This window comes from Schistocerca serialis, chromosome 11 (genome assembly GCF_023864345.2).
Source record: "Schistocerca serialis cubense isolate TAMUIC-IGC-003099 chromosome 11, iqSchSeri2.2, whole genome shotgun sequence".
Classification (NCBI taxonomy): Eukaryota; Metazoa; Arthropoda; class Insecta; order Orthoptera; family Acrididae; genus Schistocerca; species Schistocerca serialis.
Genome location: NC_064648.1, coordinates 121,768,953 through 121,790,890, shown reverse-complemented (window position 1 = coordinate 121,790,890; position 21,938 = coordinate 121,768,953). Strand labels below are relative to the sequence as shown.

Genomic DNA, 21,938 nt, shown 5'->3' with positions numbered 1-21,938 from the left:
ACACACACCCATGCCCGAGGCAGGATTCGAACCTGCGACCGTAGCAGCCTCGCGGTTCCGGACTGCAGCGCCAGAACCGCACGGCCACCGCGGCCGGCCAATGCATGTGCGAACATTACGGAAGGCGAACTGTTGAGAGGAATGTCCTTACACGTATTGCCAAATGCATTAAGGTTGACGGACATCATTTTGAGCATTTATTGCATTAATGTTGTATTTACAGGTAATCACGCTGTAACAGCGTGCGTTCTCAGAAATGATAAGTTCAGAAAGGTACATGCGTCACATTGGAACAACCGAAATAAAATGTTCAAACGTACCTGCGTTCTGTATTTTACTTAAAAAAAACCTACCTGTTACCAAATGTTCGTCTAAAATCGTGAGCCGTTTGTTTGTGAATATTACAGCGCCATCTATCACAAAGCGAAAAAAGTGGTCCAACTAAAACACTCATATTTCATTACGTACTACACGAATATGTAATAAAAAATGGTAGTTGATACCCGTTTGCCCTATGGCAGCGCCCTCTAGCGGGCCTACCATAGCTCCATCTGGTTTCACCCTTCAAGTTAGACGAGTTTCGTTGTTTGTAGTTTTTTCGTTTGGCGCCTATTTCGCGAGATATTTGGCCCGCTCACGATCAATGGACCACCCTGTATATCAATTTCACTTCCCCTTCACCAACTAAATTTTGCTGTCTGCCGTTACAAAGAAGAGGTGTCGTATATCGTAGCTCGTGTTAGGAGTTAGAAATCAATAGAAATATTTCATCCATTCTGTAGATTAAGTTAACAACGACTCGCGGCAAAGCTTGGTTTACAGTCTCACGGGCACAAGAAAGGAGCTATGATAATGGGGGGGAGGAGTGGCACCCTTCCCCCCCCCCTCCCCCTCCCCCTCCCCCCTCAACGCTTCTAGCCAAATGCTGCCAGCTTAACGCTACTTGGGCATCATCATTTGTTGCAGATCGTGGTTGACGTTTCACATGTGGCTGAACACTTCCTGTTTCCCTAAATAACGTAACTATCCGGCGAACGGTCCGGACACCCGGATGATGTCGTCCAGGATACCGAGCTGCCGTTGGGCATTTTGATCACAATAGCCATACATCAACATGATATCGACGTTTTCTGCAATTGGTAAACGGTCCATTTTACCACGGGTAATGTATCACGAAGCAAATACCGTCCGCACTGGCGGAATGTTACGTGATACCACGTACTTATACGTTTGTGACTATCACGGCGCCATCTGTCACAAAGCGAAAAAAGTGGTCCAACTAAAACACTCATATTTATTTACGTACTACACGAATATGTAATAATAAATGGAGGTTCTTATTTAAAAAATACGCAGTTGATATCCGTTTGACCTATGGCAGCGCCATCTAGCGGGCCAACCATGGCGCCATCTGGTTTCCCCCATCAAGCTAGACGATTTTCGTTCTTTTAAGTTGTTTGACGCTTATTTCGTCCGGTCACTATCAATGGACCACCCTGTATGATACAGAATGTGAGCGAATACCTATTAACTTTGGCTTTTTTCCTTAGACAGTCCAACCAGCTGATGAAATTACTCTATAGTGTATTTTCTAAGAACCGTCAGGTGCATTTCCTCTGTTCTTTCGCCAGATATTTCCAGTTTAGTTTTTCCAGTGTATAGCTGGAGTGATGCTGCCCCTACCTGAAATTGGATTCCGTTGGGAAATTTGTGCCGCATGACGATACAAGTGTTGCAAACAAGAGAAACTCCAACATTGGTTCTATAAATTTGAAACCTTTTTTGTTACTGCATATCGATTTCAATCACAGAGTGACCATCTTCAGCGCTAAGATAAAATAAAAACACACCAAGGCAATCCTGAACGGCCAGTGCACAAACATATACGTCAAATTTCAATAGAGAACGCTAAGATTTACAAGGTAAAATACGTACCAACACTAAGTGCAGTGGAGTCATATAATCATGCACAAAATGTAACTTCACTGTATTCACAGTGAAGAACCTAACAATGAGCAGGTAAGATTCAAATTGAGCCAGCTGCTTACAGAAATCCGAGTTCCATGTTTGAGGTGGCCGTCATCGGCGTCCTGTTTATTGAATACATTTGCTACAGTCAAGAACTTTGTAGGCAAAGCCATGTTCATCTCGAAATATGCACTGCTGTATGATATAAACTGGCTCACTTCGTGTCAGACAGAAATACGTTCCTGGACTCCAGTATATCTGTTCAGAACGTTGATATTACCTACACACATGTATTGTGGGCTTTCTTCTTCTTTCGTTTCACCCTCTTTGGGGTACGCTGGATCAATCATTTCTTTGTGCGTTGTTCTTTTCTTAGGGCCCAGTATTTCTTCATTCTTTCTGATCTTCTTCTCCTCTCTTCTTCTGAGATGAAGGATTTGGACTTTTGTGTGGATTTGTCTTGGAACCTTATGTTTTCATCTTTAGTAATTAATTTAGCAGTTCGACCAATAAGTGAATTTTCTGAAACATTTCATTCCACTAGGTCTTTCTCAGTTTCTTTAAACCAGTTGGGCTTCGTTTTTCTGTTACGGAAGAAGTCAAAGGTTTGTTTAGTTAATCTGTTGGAATTCATTCTGAGAAGATGACCATAAATATTTATTCTCCTTTTTCGCATAGAATCTGAAAGCTTTTCAATTTTCTTGTAGAGAGTTTCATTTTTGATGTATATAATGTTATTGTCTTGAAATTTTGGCCCAATGATTTTTCTTAAAATTTTTCTTTCCTTTACCTCAAGTTTCTCCATTTGGCCTTTGAAATTCATGTTAAGTGTTTCTGCTGCATACAGTGCTTCTGGCTTAATCACTGTCTTGTAATGTGTAATTTTGGACCCCCATGAAAGGGATTTTTTGTTGTATGTATTTTTTGTTAGTTGGAAGGCCAATTCAAGTTTATTTTTTCTGGATTCCATTGCTTTGCTTTCCCCAGCATTCCAAGTAATCCATTCTCCGAGATATTTGAATTCTTTTACTATTTCAATCTTCTGTTCTTGAACTTTGAGGTATTTACTTGAGTGTTTGATGTTTGTCAATATCTTGGTTTTTTCAGAGGAGATGTGAAGACCAATTTTAGCTGCTTGTTTCTTTAGTTCAAGGATTTGCTCCCGTGCTTCTTCCATTGTTTCAGCAAACAGGGCCATATCATCTGCAAAAGCAATGCAATTTACTTTAAGGTTCTTCTTTTTGCAACCCAGTCTTATACCACTCTCAATATTAGTGTTCCATTCCCTGACTACTTTCTCAAGCGCACAATTGAACAGCAACGGTGAGAGCCCATCGCCCTGTCGCACTCCCGTTTTTATTTCAAAGGGTTCCGATAGTTCGCCCATAAATTTAACTTTCTAAAATGTATTTGTAAGGGTCGCTTTTATAATATTAGTTGTTTTCTTATCCAAACAGAGATTCTCTATCAATCGAATCATATGCTTTTTTGAAATCAATGAAGGAGTTTACGTATGTCTTTGCCCTTGATTTTTGGTATGCTTTGCTACGTTATTTTTCATTTTTTAATTTATCAGGTGAATTTTTCTTTTTTTAGAGCATGATTCTTTCTCTCAGGCATATGATCTTTTCTTGTCACTTTTACTTACGTGCTTAAGTAAATATGAAACGGGTTCTTGAAGGGCCGCTGTTATTGATGTACCAGCTTTACATTTTAAACGTGATGACTAAAATATAGTTGCCGTTAACTGAATTGAATGTAATTTTGTTAATTTCTATTTACTGATTGCAAAGCAAGGCTCGAGAGAATTTCGATTGCTGCCGTGGAGCGGCCAAGATAAAACTTACTGAAGTCATGGAATCTGTGTAATTTAAAAAATGAACTTTAACGTAAATTAATTATCTGTTGCAATTTAAAAAGGTTCTTACAACGAAATCTCTCGCATTTACAGTTACTGTTAACACTTTGAAAAATAAATTAATACTTCGGCGCGTAATGGCCGACCAGAGGCTGCATCGGAAGATGAGCTTACCGCAGCGCAAATTACTGGCAAAAATGGTTATTAAAAATAATTAGCCACTGCGACCATTTGAGGTGACAACTATTACAAAGAAATTCATTTTGTGATAACAATAATTAGTTTATTTTAGCAGAATACCGAATAACTTACATAAAATATGTGTAGCTGCTCAATGGCTGCCTTCCGTATTGCGAAACAAAACAGTGTGTTTACCATAAAGTACGTCCTTCCTCCTCGGCCGTACAATAGCGTCCCTTTTCGATCCTTTTTTGTTTTCATAGACATTAAATAAAGATGCTACTTTTAAATTATCGCTGCATGTCAGTTGTTTCAAGAACATTAACTGTATCTTTTATACTAATTATATTTATAGAATACGTTGACTACGGTTTACACCCGATAAAAATGTCAATATTTATGTGGTGTACCGTCACAGCTTGCGTAATGTATCTTCATGTGCATACTAATTGATTTGAACGCTGTATTCAATGGTCGATTGATTGGGCAGTCCTACAGATGTCTGAATATGGAGTTACAAAATATACAGACATATAAATAGTAAACGTAAAGAGAGGTGACAGTAACACATTTTACTAATAAATATACACTCCTGGAAACTGAAATAAGAACACCGTGAATTCATTGTCCCAGGAAGGGGAAACTTTATTGACACATTCCTGGGGTCAGATACATCACATGATCACACTGACAGAACCACAGGCACATAGACACAGGCAACAGAGCATGCACAATGTCGGCACTAGTACAGTGTATATCCACCTTTCGCAGCAATGCAGGCTGCTATTCTCCCATGGAGACGATCGTAGAGATGCTGGATGTAGTCCTGTGGAACGGCTTGCCATGCCATTTCCACCTGGCGCCTCAGTTGGACCAGCGTTCGTGCTGGACGTGCAGACCGCGTGAGACGACGCTTCATCCAGTCCCAAACATGCTCAATGGGGGACAGATCCGGAGATCTTGCTGGCCAGGGTAGTTGACTTACACCTTCTAGAGCACGTTGGTTGGCACGGGATACATGCGGACGTGCACTGTCCTGTTGGAACAGCAAGTTTCCTTGCCGGTCTAGGAATGGTAGAACGATGGGTTCGATGACGGTTTGGATGTACCGTGCACTATTCAGTGTCCCCTCGACGATCACCAGTGGTGTACGGCCAGTGTAGGAGATCGCTCCCCACACCATACGACCATCATTGGCACCAAGGCAGAAGCGACTCTCATCGCTGAAGACGACACGTCTCCATTCGTCCCTCCATTCACGCCTGTCGCGACACCACTGGAGGCGGGCTGCACGATGTTGGGGCGTGAGCAGAAGACGGCCTAACGGTGTGCGGGACCGTAGCCCAGCGTCATGGAGACGGTTGCGAATGGTCCTCGCCGATACCCCAGGAGCAACAGTGTCCCTAATTTGCTGGGAAGTGGCGGTGCGGTCCCCTACGGCACTGCGTAGGATCCTACGGTCTTGGCGTGCATCCGTGCGTCGCTGCGGTCCGGTCCCAGGTCGACGGGCACGTGCACCTTCCGCCGACTACTGGCGACAACATCGATGTACTGTGGAGACCTCACGCCCCACGTGTTGAGCAATTCGGCGGTACGTCCACCCGGCTTCCCGCATGCCCACTATACGCCCTCGCTCAAAGTCCGTCAACTGCACATACGGTTCACGTCCACGCTGTCGCGGCATGCTACCAGTGTTAAAGACTGCGATGGAGCTCCGTATGCCGCGGCAAACTGGCTGACACTGACGGCGGCGGTGCACAAATGCTGCGCAGCTAGCGCCATTCGACGGCCAACACCGCGGTTCCTCGTGTGTCCGCTGTGCCGTGCGTGTGATCATTGCTTGTACAGCCCTCTCGCAGTGTCCGGAGCAAGTATGGTGGCTCTGTCAGACCGGTGTCAATGTGTTCTTTTTTCCATTTCCAGGAGTGTAGTAGTACAGCTAAGAAATACGAGTGGCTAAATGGATAACACAAAATTTATGTGGATGATATTGTAACTTTCTGTTGTGTTAATTTAACTCCAGCTTTGAGTCTCTCTATTGAAACGCCATCATCTCCTGGGCAGGAATACAGGTATACACTGAAAAGCCAAAGAAACTGGTACACCTGCGTAATATCGTTTAGGACCCCCCCGAACACGCAGAAGTGCCACAGCAAGAAGTGGCCTGGACTCGACTAATGTCTGAAGTGCTGGAGGGAACTGTCACCATGAATCCTGCAGGGTTGTTCATAAATCCGTAAGAGTACGAGGGGGTAGATATCTCTTCCGAACAGCACGTTGCAAGGTACCCCAGATATGCTCAATAATGTTCGTGTCTGGAGAGGTGTTTAAACTCAGAAGAGTGTTCCTGGAGCTACTCTGTAGCAATTCTGGACGAGTGCGGTGTCGCATTGTCCTGCTGGAATTGCCCAAGTCTGTCGGAATGGACGATGGACACGAATGGGTGCAGGTGATCAGACAGGATGCTTACGTACGTGTCACCTGTCAGAATCGTATCTAGACGTATCAGGGGTCTCATCTCACTCCGATTGCACACGACCCACACCTTTACAGAGCCTTCACAAGCTTGACCAGTCCCCTGCTGACATGTCGGGTCCATGGATTCATGAGGTTGTCTCCATCCGCTCAATACAGTTTGAAACGAGACTCGTGGTTACGTTGCAACATGTTTCCAGTCATCAACAGTGCAATGTCGGTGTTGACGGGCGCAGGTGAGGCGTAAAGCTTTGTGTCGTTGCAGTCATCAGGGGTACTCGAGTTTGCCTTCGGCTTCGAAAGCGCATATCGATGATGTTCCGTTGAATGGTTCGCACGCTGACACTTGTTGACGGCCCAGCACTGAATTCTGCAGCAATTTGCGGAAGGGTTGCACAACCATCACGTTGAACGATTCTCTTAAGTCGTCGATGGCCCTGTTCTTGCAGGGTCTTTTTCCGGCCGCACCGATGTCGGAGATTTGAAGTTTTACCGGGTTTCCTATCGTGAAATAGTTGCTCGCAAAAATCCCCACTTTATCGCTACCTCGGAGATGCTGTGTCCAATCGCTCGGGCGTGAGCTATACAGGGTGTTACAAAAAGGTACTGCCAAACTTTCAGGAAACATTCCTCACACACAAAGGAAGAAAAGATTTTGTAGTGTTGGCAGAAGAGCCAACACCGTGTTGCTAGAGGCGGCCGAAATGCACGCTTTTATGCTCACGCAGGCTGGCGTGAGGTCTGGAACATTACAAGGAAATGAGAACTTAGAAAAACGGACGTAATTGGTAGAATACTTAACTTTAATCCACAATTGGTGAAAATCTCTCGTTACTGTACAAGCTTCACAATATTAACTATCAAATGCTATGGCGCCTTGCTAGGTCGTAGCAATTGACGTAGCTGAAGGCTATGCTAACTATTGTCTCGGCAAATGAGAGCGTAATTGTCAGTGTAGCATCGCTAGCAAAGTCGGCTGTACAACTGGGGCGAGTGCTAGGGAGTCTCTCTAGACCTGCCGTGTCGTGGCGCTCGGTCTGCAATCACTGACAGTGGCGACACGCGGGTCCGGCGTATTACTAATGGACCGCGGCCGATTTAAAGGCTACCACCTAGCAAGTGTGGTGTCTGGCGGTGACACCACAGATTTTATCTGGACATGTGTCCGGAAACGCTTAATTTCCATGTTAGAGCTCATTTTAGTTTCGCCAGTATGTACTGTACTTCCTCGATTCACCGCCAGTTGGCCCATTTGAAGGAAGGTAATGTTGACTTCGGTGCTTGTGTTGACATGCGACTCATTGCTCTACAGTATTAGCATCAAGCAGGCATTGTTGGTGATGTCTTCATTGGGCCCGATGTTCTTCCACCTGCGCTCAATGGAGCACGTTATCATGATTTCATACAGGATACTCTACCTGTGCTACTACAAGATGTGCCTTTACAAGTACGACACAACATGTGGTTCATGCACGGTGGAGCTCCTGCACATTTCAGTCGAAGTGTTCGTACGCTTCTCAACAACAGATTCTGTGACCGATGGGTTGGTTGAGACGGACCAATTCCGTGGCCTCCACGCTCTCCTGACCTCAACCCTCTTGACTTTCATTTATGGGGGCATTTGAAAGCTCTCGTCTACGCAACCCCGGTACCAAATGTAGAGACTCTTCGTGCTCGTATTGTGGACGGCTGTGATACAATACGCCATTCTCCAGGGCTGCATCAGCTCATCAGGGATTCCATGCGACGGAAGGTGGATGCACGTATCCTCGCTAACGGAGGACATTTTGAACATTTCCTGTAACAAAGTGTTCTGTTGCTGTGTGTTTCCATTCCATGATTAATCTGATTTGATGAGAAGTAATAAAATGAGCTCTAACATGGAAATTAAGCGTTTCCGGACACATGTCCACATAACATCTTTCGTTATTTGTGTGTGAGGAATGTTTCCTGAAAGTTTGGCCGTACCTTTTTGTAACACCCTGTATAACCGACCACAACACCACGTTGAAATTCATTGAAATCTTGATAACCTGCAATTGTTGCAGCAGTAACAGATGTAACAACTGCGCCAGACACTTGTTGTCTTATATAGGCGTTGCCGACCGCTGCGCCATGTTCTGCCTGTTTACATATCTCTGTATTTGAATACGCGTGCCCGTACCAGTTTCTTTGGCGCTTCAGTGCATATTGTTAGGTATATAGCTCGTTTCCCACTGACATGAGGTAGGGAATATTAGAGAGTTGGCTGTAGGAACTTCTCACTGATACAGTTTGCTGTATGAGTAACTTATAAGTAAATATCTTCGGCTTAGCGAAACAGTTTAAAACACTTAAGGAAGGCAAGGCTTCCGGTGCGGGTTGTACAACAGTCAGGTTGCTTTATGCTGATACAAAAGCTCCGTATTTAGCAATCATATACAACAGCTCACTCGTAGAAGTATTCGTACCCAGAGACTAGAAAGTTGCACAAGTCGCACCAATGCTCAAGAAAGGAAACAGGAGCAATCCGCGTCGACCGGTGTGGCCATGCGGCTCTAGGCGCTTCAGTCCCGAACCGCGTGACCGCTACGATCGCAGGTTCGAATCCTGCCTCGGGTATGGATGTGTGTGATGTCCTTAGGTTAGTTAGGTTTAAGTAGTTCTAAGCTCTAGGGGACTGATGACCACAGATGTAAAGTCCCATAGTGCTCAGAGCCATTTGAACCATTTTTTGAGTAATCCGCTAGATTACAAACCCATGTCACTATCGTCGATTTGCTGTAGCCCTTTGGAGCACATAGTGTGCTCGAACGTTATGAATCATATCGAAGGAAACGATTTATTGACAAATTGTCAACATGGATTCAGAAAGTATCGTTCTTCCGAAGCACAGCTAGCTCTTTATTCTCGCGAAGTAATGGGTGGTATCGACAAGGAACTTCATATTGATTCCATATTTTTAGATTCCCAGAAAGCTTTTGACACCATTCATCACAAGCGACTTCTAATCAAACTGCGTGCCTATGGAGTATCATCTCAGTTGAGTATATTCGTGATTTCCTGCCAGAAAGGACACAGGTCGTAATAACTGACGGAAAGTTTACGAGTAAAAGAGAAGTCATATCTAGCGTCCCCCAAGGAAGTATTACAGGGCCCCTGCCGTTCCTGATCTACATAAACGATTGGGAGACAATCTGAGATTGTTTGCAGATGATGCTGTCATTTACCGTCTTGTAGTCACCAGATGATGAAAACCAATTGCAAAATGTTTTAGACAAGGTATCTGCAGGATGCTAAAAGTGGCAATTAACTCTGTGTAACGAAATGTCTGAGGTCATCCTCGTTAGTGTTGAAAGTAAGCTGCTAAATTTCGAGTACACGATAAATCACAGGTATCGAGAGGCTGTGACTAAATGCTTAGAGGTTACAATTATGAATAGCTTGAACTGGAACTATCACATAGATAATTTTGTGGGGAAAGCTCGAAGACTGCGATTCACTGGCAGAACACTTAAATAATGCAGCGGGTGTAGTAAAGAGAATGGTTACCCTTGACCGCCCTCATCCGAAGTATTGCTGTGCGGTGTGTCCGCCTGTTTAGCTCAGAGGTAACGTGCTTGCCTACCATGCAGCGATCCCGAGGTCGCTTCTCGGTCAGGTTGGAGATTTTCTCCACTCGTGGACTGGGTCTTGTGTTGTCCTCACCATCACTCCATCCTCATCAACGTCACGCGAGTCGCCCAATGTGGCGTACTGAATAGGATTCGCACTGTGCGGCCGAACTTCCCTCCCGGCGAGCAATGTCATACGATCATTTCATTTGTGTTGTGATATCGAAAACGTTAAAAGAAGGGCTGCTCGTTTTGTGTTATCGCGACATGAGGGATAGAGTCCCACGGATACGATACACAAATTCTGGCGGCAGTCATTAAAACAAAGGCGTTTTTCGCTGCGGCAAGATCTTCTCATGAAATTTTAATCACCGACTTTCTTCTCAGAGTGTGAAAATATTTTGTTGGCGCACACATACACTCCTGGAAATGGAAAAAAGAACACATTGACACCGGTGTGTCAGACCCACCATACTTGCTCCGGACACTGCGAGAGGGCTGTACAAGCAATGGTCACACGCACGGCACAGCGGACACACCAGGAACCGCGGTGTTGGCCGTCGAATGGCGCTAGCTGCGCAGCATTTGTGCACCGCCGCCGTCAGTGTCAGCCAGTTTGCCGTGGCATACGGAGCTCCATCGCAGTCTTTAACACTGGTAGCATGCCGCAACAGCGTGGACGTGAACCGTATGTGCAGTTGACCGGACCGCAGCGACGCACGGATGCACGCCAAGACCGTAGGATCCTACGCAGTGCCGTAGGGGACCGCACCGCCACTTCCCAGCAAATTAGGGACACTGTTGCTCCTGGGGTAACGGCGAGGACCATTCGCAACCGTCTCCATGAAGCTGGGCTACGGTCCCGCACACCGTTAGGCCGTCTTCCGCTCACGCCCCAACATCGTGCAGCCCGCCTCCAGTGGTGTCGCGACAGGCGTGAATGGAGGGACGAATGGAGACGTGTCGTCTTCAGCGATGAGAGTCGCTTCTGCCTTGGTGCCAATGATGGTCGTATGCGTGTTTGGCGCCGTGCAGGTGAGCGCCACAATCAGGACTGCATACGACCGAGGCACACAGGGCCAACACCCGGCATCATGGTGTGGGGAGCGATCTCCTACACTGGCCGTACACCACTGGTGATCGTCGAGGGGACACTGAATAGTGCACGGTACATCCAAGCCGTCATCGAACCCATCGTTCTACCATTCCTAGACCGGCAAGGGAACTTGCTGTTCCAACAGGACAATGCACGTCCGCATGTATCCCGTGCCACCCAACGTGCTCTAGAAGGTGTAAGTCAACTTCCCATGGCCAGCAAGATCTCCGGATCTGTCCCCCATTGAGCATGTTTGGGACTGGATGAAGCGCCGTCTCACGCGGTCTGCACGTCCAGCACGAACGCTGGTCCAACTGAGGCGCCAGGTGGAAATGGCATGGCAAGCCGTTCCACAGGACTACATCCAGCATCTCTACGATCGTCTCCATGGGAGAATAGCAGCCTGCATTGCTGCGAAAGGTGGATATACACTGTACTAGTGCCGACATTGTGCATGCTCTGTTGCCTGTGTCTATGTGCCTGTGGTTCTGTCAGTGTGATCATGTGATGTATCTGACTCCAGGAATGTGTCAATAAAGTTTCCCCTTCCTGGGACAATGAATTCACGGTGTTCTTATTTCAATTTCCAGGAGTGTATATAGGGACAAATAATCATAGTAAAGGAAGAGGAATAGGAACTTGCAAGGAAAGATGTAGCTAATCGATTGTACCACTCGCTGTTCGAGAATGGAACAGTAGAGAGCTAGCGTAAAGGTCTTGGCGGGCACGTAAGTGTGAATTGCAGAGTAATCATGTAGAAATACACTACTGGCCATTAAAATTGCTACACCAAGATGAAATGCACATGATAAACAGGTATTCATTGGACAAATATATTATACTAGAACTGAAACGTGATTACATTTTCATGCAATTTGGGTGCATACGTCCTGAGAAATCAGTACGCAGAACAACCACCTCTGGCCGTAATAACGGCCTCGATACGCCTGGGCATTGATTCAAACAGAGCTCGGATGGCGTGTACAGGTACAGCTGCCCCTGCAGCTTCAACACGATACCACAGTTCATCAAGAGTAGAGACTGGCGTATTGTGACGAGCCAGTTGCTCGGCCACCATTGACCAGACGTTGTCATTCGTGGGAGATCTGCAGAATGTGCTGGCCAGGCAGGAGTCGAAGATTTTCTGTATCCAGAAAGTACTGTACAGGACCTGCAACATGCGGTCGTGCATTATCCTGCTGAAATGTAGGGTTTCGCAGGGATCGAATGGAGGGTAGAGCCACGGGTCGTAACACATCTGAAATGTAACGTCCACTGTTCAAAGTGCCGTCAATGCGAACAAGAGGTGACCGAGATGTGTAACCAATGGCACCCCGTACCATCACGCCGGGTGATACGCCAGTATGGCGATGACGGATGCACGCTTCCAATGTGTGTTCACCGCTATGTCGCCAAAAACGGATGCGACCATCGTGATGCTGTAAACAGAACCTGGATTCATCCGGAAAAATGACGTTTTGCCATTCGTGCGCCCTGGTTCGTCGTCGAGTACACCATCGCGGCCGCTCCTATCTGTGATGCAGCGTCAAGGGCAACCGCAGCCACAGTCGCCGAGCTGATTGTCCGTGCTGCTGCAAATGTTGTCGAAGTGTTCGTGAAGATGGTTGTTGTCTGTTGTCTTGCAAACGTCCCCATCTGTTGACTCAGGGATCGAGACGTGGCTGCACGATCCGTTACAGCTATGCGGATAAGATGCCAGTCATCTCGACTGGGATCCAGCACGGCGTTCCGTATTACCCTCCTGAACCCATTGATTCCCATATTCTGCTAACAGTCATTGGATCTCGACCAACGCGAGCAGCAATGTCGCGATACGATAAACCGCAATCGCGATAGGCTACAATCCGAACTTTATCAAAGCCGGAAACGTGATGGTACGTATTTCTCCTCCTTACGCGAGGCATCACAACAACGTTTCACCAGGCAACGCCGGTCAACTGCTGTTTGTGTATGAGAAATCGGTTGGACACTTTCCTCGTGTCAGCACGTTGTAGGAGTCGCCACCGGCGCCATCCTTGTGTGGATGCTCTGAAAAGCTAATCATTTGCATATCACAGCATCTTTTCCCTGTCGGTTAAATTTCGCGTCTGTAGCACGTCATCTTCGTGTTGTAGCAATTTTAATGGCCAGTAGTGTAGATGGGTGTCCCCCCGTAGTTGATGAGACCCATACCACATTTTGTGCATGCTGACTGTGGTTGACGTTCCCTCGTCGTTTTGCAGCAGAGCTACGACCGCGGCTGGTCCTCTGGACGGTCGTTCTTCAGCGTGAGCACCGATGAAGGCGGCGACCAGGAGGCGGCGCCGAGCCGGGCCGACAGGGGCGCAGCCAGCGTCCGCTCCCAGGGCTCGTCCTCCAAGCAGCGCTGGAGCAGCCTCTTCGGGAACTCCAAGGTAGGTTCCAGATAAGCTGATAGCCCCAGTGTAGGGTTGTGGTGCGGTGGAAATTCCAAAGTCGTATGATGGGAACTCGACGGTGGGTTTGTAGTGTGATGGGGACTCCAAGAAAGGCTTGTAGTGTACTGGGGACTCCAAGGGAGGCTTGTGGTGTCCTGGGGACTCCAAGGGAGGTTTGTGGTGTCCTGGGGACTTAATGTAGCTTTGTGGATTGCTGGAAAGCTCATATTGGTCTCTTCATATAACTAGGTAGCCTGGTGTTACTCCAAAAGTCTGATGCCATATCACCAGTCTCATACAGCCTAAACACCAACGTGAATAATCGTTTTCTTGACACTTCCCCCAATGGTTTTAGAAATTCTAATCGAATGTTATCTATCCCTTCTGGATTAATTGATCTTAAGGGGGTAGGCTGTCATGTTCCAGATACACTGATAGCTCCAGTATAGGGTTGTGGTTCGTTGGAAATTCCAAAGTCGTATGATGGGAACTCGACGGTGGGTTTGTAGTGTGATGGGGACTCCAAGAAAGGCTTGTAGTGTACTGGGGACTCCAAGGGAGGCTTGTGGTGTCCTGGGGACTCCAAGGGAGGTTTGTGGTGTCCTGGGGACTTAATGTAGCTTTGTGGATTGCTGGAAAGCTCATATTGGTCTCTTCATATAACTAGGTAGCCTGGTGTTACTCCAAAAGTCTGATGCCATATCACCAGTCTCATACAGCCTAAACACCAACGTGAATAATCGTTTTCTTGACACTTCCCCCAATGGTTTTAGAAATTCTAATCGAATGTTATCTATCCCTTCTGGATTAATTGATCTTAAGGGGGTAGGCTGTCATGTTCCAGATACACTGATAGCTCCAGTATAGGGTTGTGGTTCGTTGGAAATTCCAAAGTCGTATGATGGGAACTCGATGGTGGGTTTGTAGTGTGATGGGGACTCCAAGAAAGGCTTGTAGTGTACTGGGGACTCCAAGGGAGGTTTGTGGTATCCTGGGGACTCCAAGGGAGGTTTGTGGTGTCCTGGGGACTTAACGTAACTTTGTGGATTGCTGGAAAGCTCATATTGGTCTCTTCATATAACTAGGTAGCCTGGTGTTACTCCAAAAGTCTGATGCCATGTCACCAGTCTCATACAGCCTAAACAGCAACGTGAATAATCGTTTTCTTGACACTTCCCCCAATGGTTTTAGAAATTCTAATCGAATGTTATCTATCCCTTCTGCATGAATTGATCTTAAGGGGGTAGGCTGTCAGGTTCCAGATACACTGATAGCTCCAGTATAGGGTTGTGGTTCGTTGGAAATTCCAAAGTCGTATGATGGGAACTCGACGGTGGGTTTGTAGTGTGATGGGGACTCCAAGAAAGGCTTGTAGTATACCCGGGACTCCAAGGGAGGTTTTTAGTGTCCTGGGAAGTCCATGGGAGGTTCGTGGTGTCCTGGGGGCTTAACATAACCTTGTGGATTGCTGGAAAGTCCATATTGGTCTCTTCATATACTGGGGATTCTAACAAGGGAACCTCCCCATCGCACCCCCTTCAGATTTAGTTGGCACGGTGGATAGGCCTTGAAAAACTGAACACAGATCAATCGAGAAAACAGGAAGAAGTTGTGTGGAACTATGAAAAAATAAGCAAAATATACAAACTGAGTAGTCCATGCGCAAGATAGGTAACATCAAGGATTGTCTGAGCTCAGGAGCGCCGTGGTCCCGTGGTTAGCGTGAGCAGCGGGGAACGAGAGGTCCTTGGTTCAAGTTTTCCCTCGAGTGAAAAGTTTAATTTTTTATTTTCAGACAATTATTATCTGTCCGTACGTCCGTCCGATGCGATCACTTTTTTGGGAGTGAATATCACATCCACAAGCAAACCTAAATCGGGCAAGGTAGAAGAATCTTTTTACCCATCGCCAACTGTACAAGTTAGGTGGGTCGACAACATATTCCTGTCATGTGACGCACATGCCGCCACCTGTGTCGTATAGAATACATCAAACGTCTTTTCCTGTGGAGGAATCGGTTGACCTATGACCTTGCGATCAATTGTTTTCGGTTCCCATTGGAGAGGCACGTCCTTTCGTCTACTAATCGCACGGTTTTGCGGTGCGATCGCAAAACACAGACACTAAACTTATTACAGTGAACAGAGACGTCAATGAACGAACGGACAGATCATAACTTTGCGGAAATAAAGATAGTAAACTTTTCACTCTAGGGAAGACTTGAACCAAGAACCTCTCGTTCCCTAGCTGCCCACGCTAACCACGGGACCACGGCGCTCCTGAGCTCACACTATCCTTGATGTTGCCTATCTTGCGCATGGACTACTCAGTAGAGCGAAAATTTCATTCCACTGTCTATACTTTTCCAAATAAATTTATAAAACTTTTCAGCATGACCAGCATTCAGGATTCACATTCATAGCAGTGGGAGTTCAAAAACATAACAAAATAAATATTTTTACATGTGTAATTTCATCATTTTTTCACTTACTATTTATTGGCTGCATTTGTTGCTATAGGTACACTTTTCTTCATAAACTCCGTCCGAACAGGCCTTGGAAGGCCCTACGGTACCGACCGGCCGCCACGTCATCCTCAGGCCACAGGCGTTACTTGATGAGGATATGGAGGGGCAAGTGGTCAGCTCACCGTTCTGCCGGCCGTATCTCAGTTCATGAGACCGGAGCCGCTACGTCTCAACCTAGTAGCTCCTCAGTTTGCCTCACAAGGGCTGGGTGTACCCCGCTTGCCAACAGCGCTCGGCAGCCCAGCTCAATAGCAACCTGGGTGATCTGACAGGAGACTAGAGTTTCATACACCTGTATGTTACCACTGTGGCCAGGCCATTGGCACATTTCTTCATAAGTGAGCGAGTTTCTTTGATGAATTATGCACAGCATACGAACCATACTTACAGGTGTATGAAACTCTAGCATTTATTTAATTTATGAAAAAATGAATGAGCTCTTACACTTTAAACGTCATTTTTAGAAAAAATCAAATTTTAAATTTTATTATCTCAATTCTTACCAGTTTTTAATGGATTTGGGAAATTCTAGACTTTCATACACCTGGAAGTATAGTTTGTATGTTGTGCAAAATTCAATGAAGAATCTCTCTCATTTATGAAGAAAAGTGTACCTATAGCAACAAATGTAGCCAATAGTTAATGAAAATGTAAAAAAAATTATTTTGTTATATTTTGCAACTTCCACTGTTATGACTGTGAATATTGAATCCTTCCTGGTCATACTTACAAAGCTTTATGAATTTATTTGTAAAAGTATAGACAGTGGAAATTAAAATGTCCTGTGGTGCCTCTGTTGCTCCAAGTGGGCCCATTTCACGTCCTACTCCCCTTAAGTCGTCCACAGCTCTTTTAAATTCCACTGTACTACTGAATCCCCTATCTCTTCCTTATTGACTCCTATTTATTCTTCTACCACGTCATTAGACAAGTCCTCCTCCTCGTAGAGATCTTCAGTGTACTTTACCATCTATCCACTCTGTCCTATGTGTTTAGCAAAGGAATTACCATTGCACCCTTATTGTTTCCAACCTTGCCTTTAGTTTCACCGACGGTTGCTTTGGCTTTGCTACAGTATATGCTCAGCCAGTCCTTTTGACGTTCTTTTCTATCTGGATATGTTCACGTCTTTTATGCAGCAATTTCGTCATGGTTGCCCTGTACTTCATAAGACATTTATATTACTTTTTTCCTGACATTTCCCGGACAATTTTTATACTTACTTCATTCGTTGATGAATGGAGGTATTTCCTTTGTCGCCCAAGATTTCTTGGCAGTTACCTTTCTGATACTTATGTTTATCTTTCCAACACCTGTGATTGCTCTTTTCAGAGATGTACAATCCTCTTGAGCTGAAATTCCAACTGTGACATACCTTATCACAGTATCCCCATCTTCAGCGAACGCCTAACAGAGCGAGGTGGCGCGATGGTTCGCACATTGGACTCACATTCGGGAGGACGACGGTTCAAACCCGCGTCCGGCCACCCTGATTTAGGCTTTCTGTGATTTCTCTAAATCGCTCCAGACAAATGCCGGGATGAATACTTTGAAGTGGCATAACCGATTTCCTTCCCCATCCTTTCCTCATCCAATGGGACTGATGACCTCGCTGTTTACTCCTCCCCCCCCACCCCCCCCCCCCCACCCCCCCCCCCAAAACCAATCAAACGCGTCTCATTTTTCGTCAGAATGTCAGTACCCCACTTCCTTCTACACTGATACGTTCTCTTAAACATCAGTCTACTTTTCATCTGTACGAAGATGATATCTGCTGATCTGCTCCTGTGTAAGCCTTCCAATTAACACCTGATTTCGGAATCTCTGTTTGACCATGATGTAATCCAGTTGGAATATTCCCGTTTCCATGTAGACCTCCTTGTCTTATGATTCTTGGACAGAGTAGTCGATATTATCAGCTGAAATTTCATTCCTATTGTTGTTGTTGTTGTTGTGGTCTTCAGTCCTGAGACTGGTTTGATGCAGCTCTCCATGCTACTCTATCCTGTGCAAGCTCCTTCATCTCCCAGGACCTGCTGCACCCTACATCCTTCTGAATCTGCTCAGTGTATTCATCTCTTGGTCTCCCTCTACGATTTTTACCCTCCACGCAGCCCTCCAGTACTAAACTAGTGATCCCTTGATACCTCAGAACATGTTCTACCAACCGATCCCTTCTTGTAGTCAAGTTGTGCCACAAACTTCTCTTCTCCCCAATCCTATTCAATACCTCCTCATTAGTTACGTGATCTACCCACCTAATCTTCAACATTCTTCTGTAGCACCACATTTCGAAAGCTTCTATTCTCTTCTTGTCCAAACTATTTATCGTCCATGTTTCACTTCCATACATGGCTACACTCCATACAAATACTTTCAGAAACGACTTCCTGACACTTAAATCTATACTCGATGTTAACAAATTTATCTTCTTCAGAATCGCTTTCCTTGCCATTGCCAGTCTACATTTTATATCTTCTCTACTTCGACCATCATCAGTTATTTTGCTCCCCAAATAGCAAAAATCCTTTACTACTATAAGTGTCTCATTTCCTAATCTAATTCCCTCAGCATCACCCGGCTTAATTCGACTACATTCCATTATCCTCGTTTTGCTTTTGTTGATGTTCATCTTATATCCTCCTTTCAAGACACTGTCCATTCCATTTAACTGCTCTTCCAAGTCCTTTGCTGTCTCTGACAGAATTACCATGTCATCGGCGAACCTCAAAGTTTTTATTTCTTGTCCCTGGATTTTAATACCTAATCCGAATTTTTCTTTGTTTCCTGTACTGCTTGCTCAATATACAGATTGAATAACATAGGGGAGACGCTACAACCCTGTCTCACTCCCTTCCCAACCACTGCTTCCCTTTCATGTCCCTCGACACTTATAACGGCCATCTGGTTTCTGTACAAATTGTAAATAGCCTTTCGCTCCCTGTATTTTACCCGTGCCACCTTCAGAATTTGAAAGAGAGTATTCCAGTCAACATTGTCAAAAGCTTTCTCTAAGTCTATAAACGCTAGAATCGTAGGTTTGCCTTTCCTTAATCTTTTCTCTAAGATAAGTCGTATGGTCCTATTACCAAGCTCATATTCTCCTGTAACCCTTTCTTTTACTCCTTCTCCTTGCACCTCATTCCAATACCTATGACTTTGTGTACTGAATTACCCGTTCAGTATCCTTTCCTACTTTCTCTGTCTCTTTAACTTCTGCTTGCGGCATCGGCATGTATATCTGTTGTCGGTGTTGGTTTGCTGTCAATTCTGATGAGAATAACCCTATCTCTGAACTGTTCACAGTAAATCGGTTTTCGTCTTACCTTTGTATTTATCACGAATCCGCCTCCCATCATACCATTTTCTGGTCGTGTTGATATTACCCTATATTCATCTGATCAGAAATCATTGCCTTCTTTCCATTTCACCTCACTGATCCCAACTATACCTACACACATCAAAAAAAGTTTTGCATCACCCCATTTCCCAGAACTACTGAAAATAGACGTTGACTGCGGATATTGTATCACAGACACAGTCCCTTTGACTGTTCAGAGATGTCACTAAACCTGCCCAAAGATGTAAACAACCATGCATGAGCAGCGCCTATTAGACAGAGAGGGTCCGACAGCCAATTACTTCATTCCATCAGGAACCAGGTACACGGCTCGTGTTGTCTGTAGCTCAACCGTGCCTAGACGGTCAATACCGTGGTTCAGTCGCTTTCGCATTGTTACTTTGTGCCAGGAACGATTCTCAGCAAGGGAAGTGTCTAGGCGTCTCGGAGTGAACCAAAACGATATGGAGGAGATATAGAGGGACAGGAACTGTCAATGAAATGCCTCGCTCAGGCCGCCCAAGGGCTACTACTGCAGTGGATGACCGCTACCTACGGATTATGGCTCGGAGGAACCCAGACAGCAACGCCAGCATGTTGAATAATGCTTTTCGTGCAGTCGTGTTACGACTCAAACTGTGCGCAATAGGCTGCATGATGCGCAACTTCACTCCTGACCTCCATGGCGAGGTCCATCTTTCCAACCAGGACACCGTGCAGCACGGTACAGACGGGCCACCGGCCTTGGTGGCCGAGCCGTTCTAGGCGCTACAGTCTGGAACCGCGCGACCGCTACGGTCGCAGGTTCGAATCCTGCATCGGGCATGGATGTGTGTGATGTCCTTAGGTTAGTTAGGTTTAAGTAGTTCTAAGTTCTAGGGGACTGATGACCTCAGATGTTAAGTCCCATAGTGCTCAGAGCCCTTTTGAACCACAGACGGGCCCAACAACATGGCGAATTGACCGCTCAGGATTCGCATCACGTTCTCTTAACCGATGACTGTCGCATATCCCTTCAACCAGACGTGTTTGGAGACAACCCGGTCAGGCTGAACGCCTTAGACACACTGTCCAGCGAGTGCAGCAAGGAGGAGGTTCCCTGCTGTTTTGGGGTGGCATTATATGGGGCCGACGTACGCCGGTGGTTACCACAGAAGGCACCGTATCGGCTGTACAATATGTGATTGCCATCCTCCGACCGATAGTGCAACCATGTTGGCAGTATATTGGGGAGGCATTCGTCTTAATGGGTGACAATTCGCGACCCCATCGTGCACATCTTGTGAATTACTTCCTTCAGGACCGACATCGCTCTAGTTGAGTGACCAGCATGTTCTCCAGACGTGAATCCTATCGAATATGCGTGGGATAGAATGAAAAGAGCTGTTTATAGACGACGTGACCGACCAACCACTCTGAGGGATCTACGCCGAATCTCCATTGAGGAGTGGGACAATCTGGACCAACAGTGCCTTGATGAACTTGTGGACAGTATGCCACGACGAATACAGGCATGCATCAATGCAAGAGGACGTGCTACTGGGTATTAGAGGTACTTGTGTGTACCGCAGTCTGGACCACCACCTCTGAAGGTCTAGCTGTATGGTGGTACAACATGCCAATGTGTGTTCATGAGCAATAAAAGGGGTGCAAATTATGTTTATGTTGATCTCTATTCCAATTTTCTGTACAGGTTCCGGAACTGTCGGAACCAAGGTGATGCAAAACCTGTTTTGATGTGTGTAGATTTTTAGCAGTTCCCTTTTCAAATTTTTTAGCTTCCCTACCACATTCAAACTTCCGACATACTACCTTCCCCCACCCCTCCGACTCGTAGAAAGTTATCCTTTCACTGGTTATTCCATCTTTTTTCATGGTCACCTCCCCGTTGGCAGTCCCATCCCACAGATCTGAATGGGAGACTAATCCAGAATATTTTGCCAATGGTGACATCATCATGACACTGTGAAATTACTGGTCACATGAGCTACAGATACGCATTATGCATCTTTAATGTAGTGGTTTCCATTACCTTCTGCATCCTCATAACTTTTATCATTTCCAATTCTTCCACCTTTAAGGGGCAGTTTCCCACCCCAAGCACAAGAGAGTGCCCTGGACTGCTCTTTGGCCCTCTTGGACACAGCCGTTGGCAGAATGAGGGTGATTTCTTACGTCATTTCTAATGGTCTTTATTCACAATTGAAGCCGTGGCTAGTTTCGAACCCAGTACCCAGGACGTTTTGATTACTAGTCAATGACCTAGACCGTGTGCAGGTATGCATGAAATTATAAAGGTAATTTACACGGTTTTAACGAGATCTTAATTAATTAAAAGAACATTTCATTTTCAGTCATTGGTAACATTTCAAGATTTACTGAAAAAATAATCAGATATAAATGGAAAAATTAGCTAGCTTGTTTTTATTATAGTGTTACAATCTACGTCAGAAACACGAATCTATTGCCATTTTCTTATAAAAA

The 21,938-nt window shown here is 45.6% G+C and overlaps 1 protein-coding gene across 1 annotated transcript in view; it reads left to right on the top strand.

The window, feature by feature from the left end:
- LOC126426523 (pleckstrin homology domain-containing family G member 5) overlaps positions 1 to 21,938 on the top strand; it is a 556,069-nt gene that overhangs the window by 243,742 nt on the left and 290,389 nt on the right. Inside the window, exon 4 of the mRNA XM_050088427.1 lies at positions 13,414 to 13,584. Coding sequence (XP_049944384.1) covers positions 13,414 to 13,584 — 171 coding nt within the window. The remainder of the gene's footprint in view (positions 1 to 13,413; positions 13,585 to 21,938) is intronic.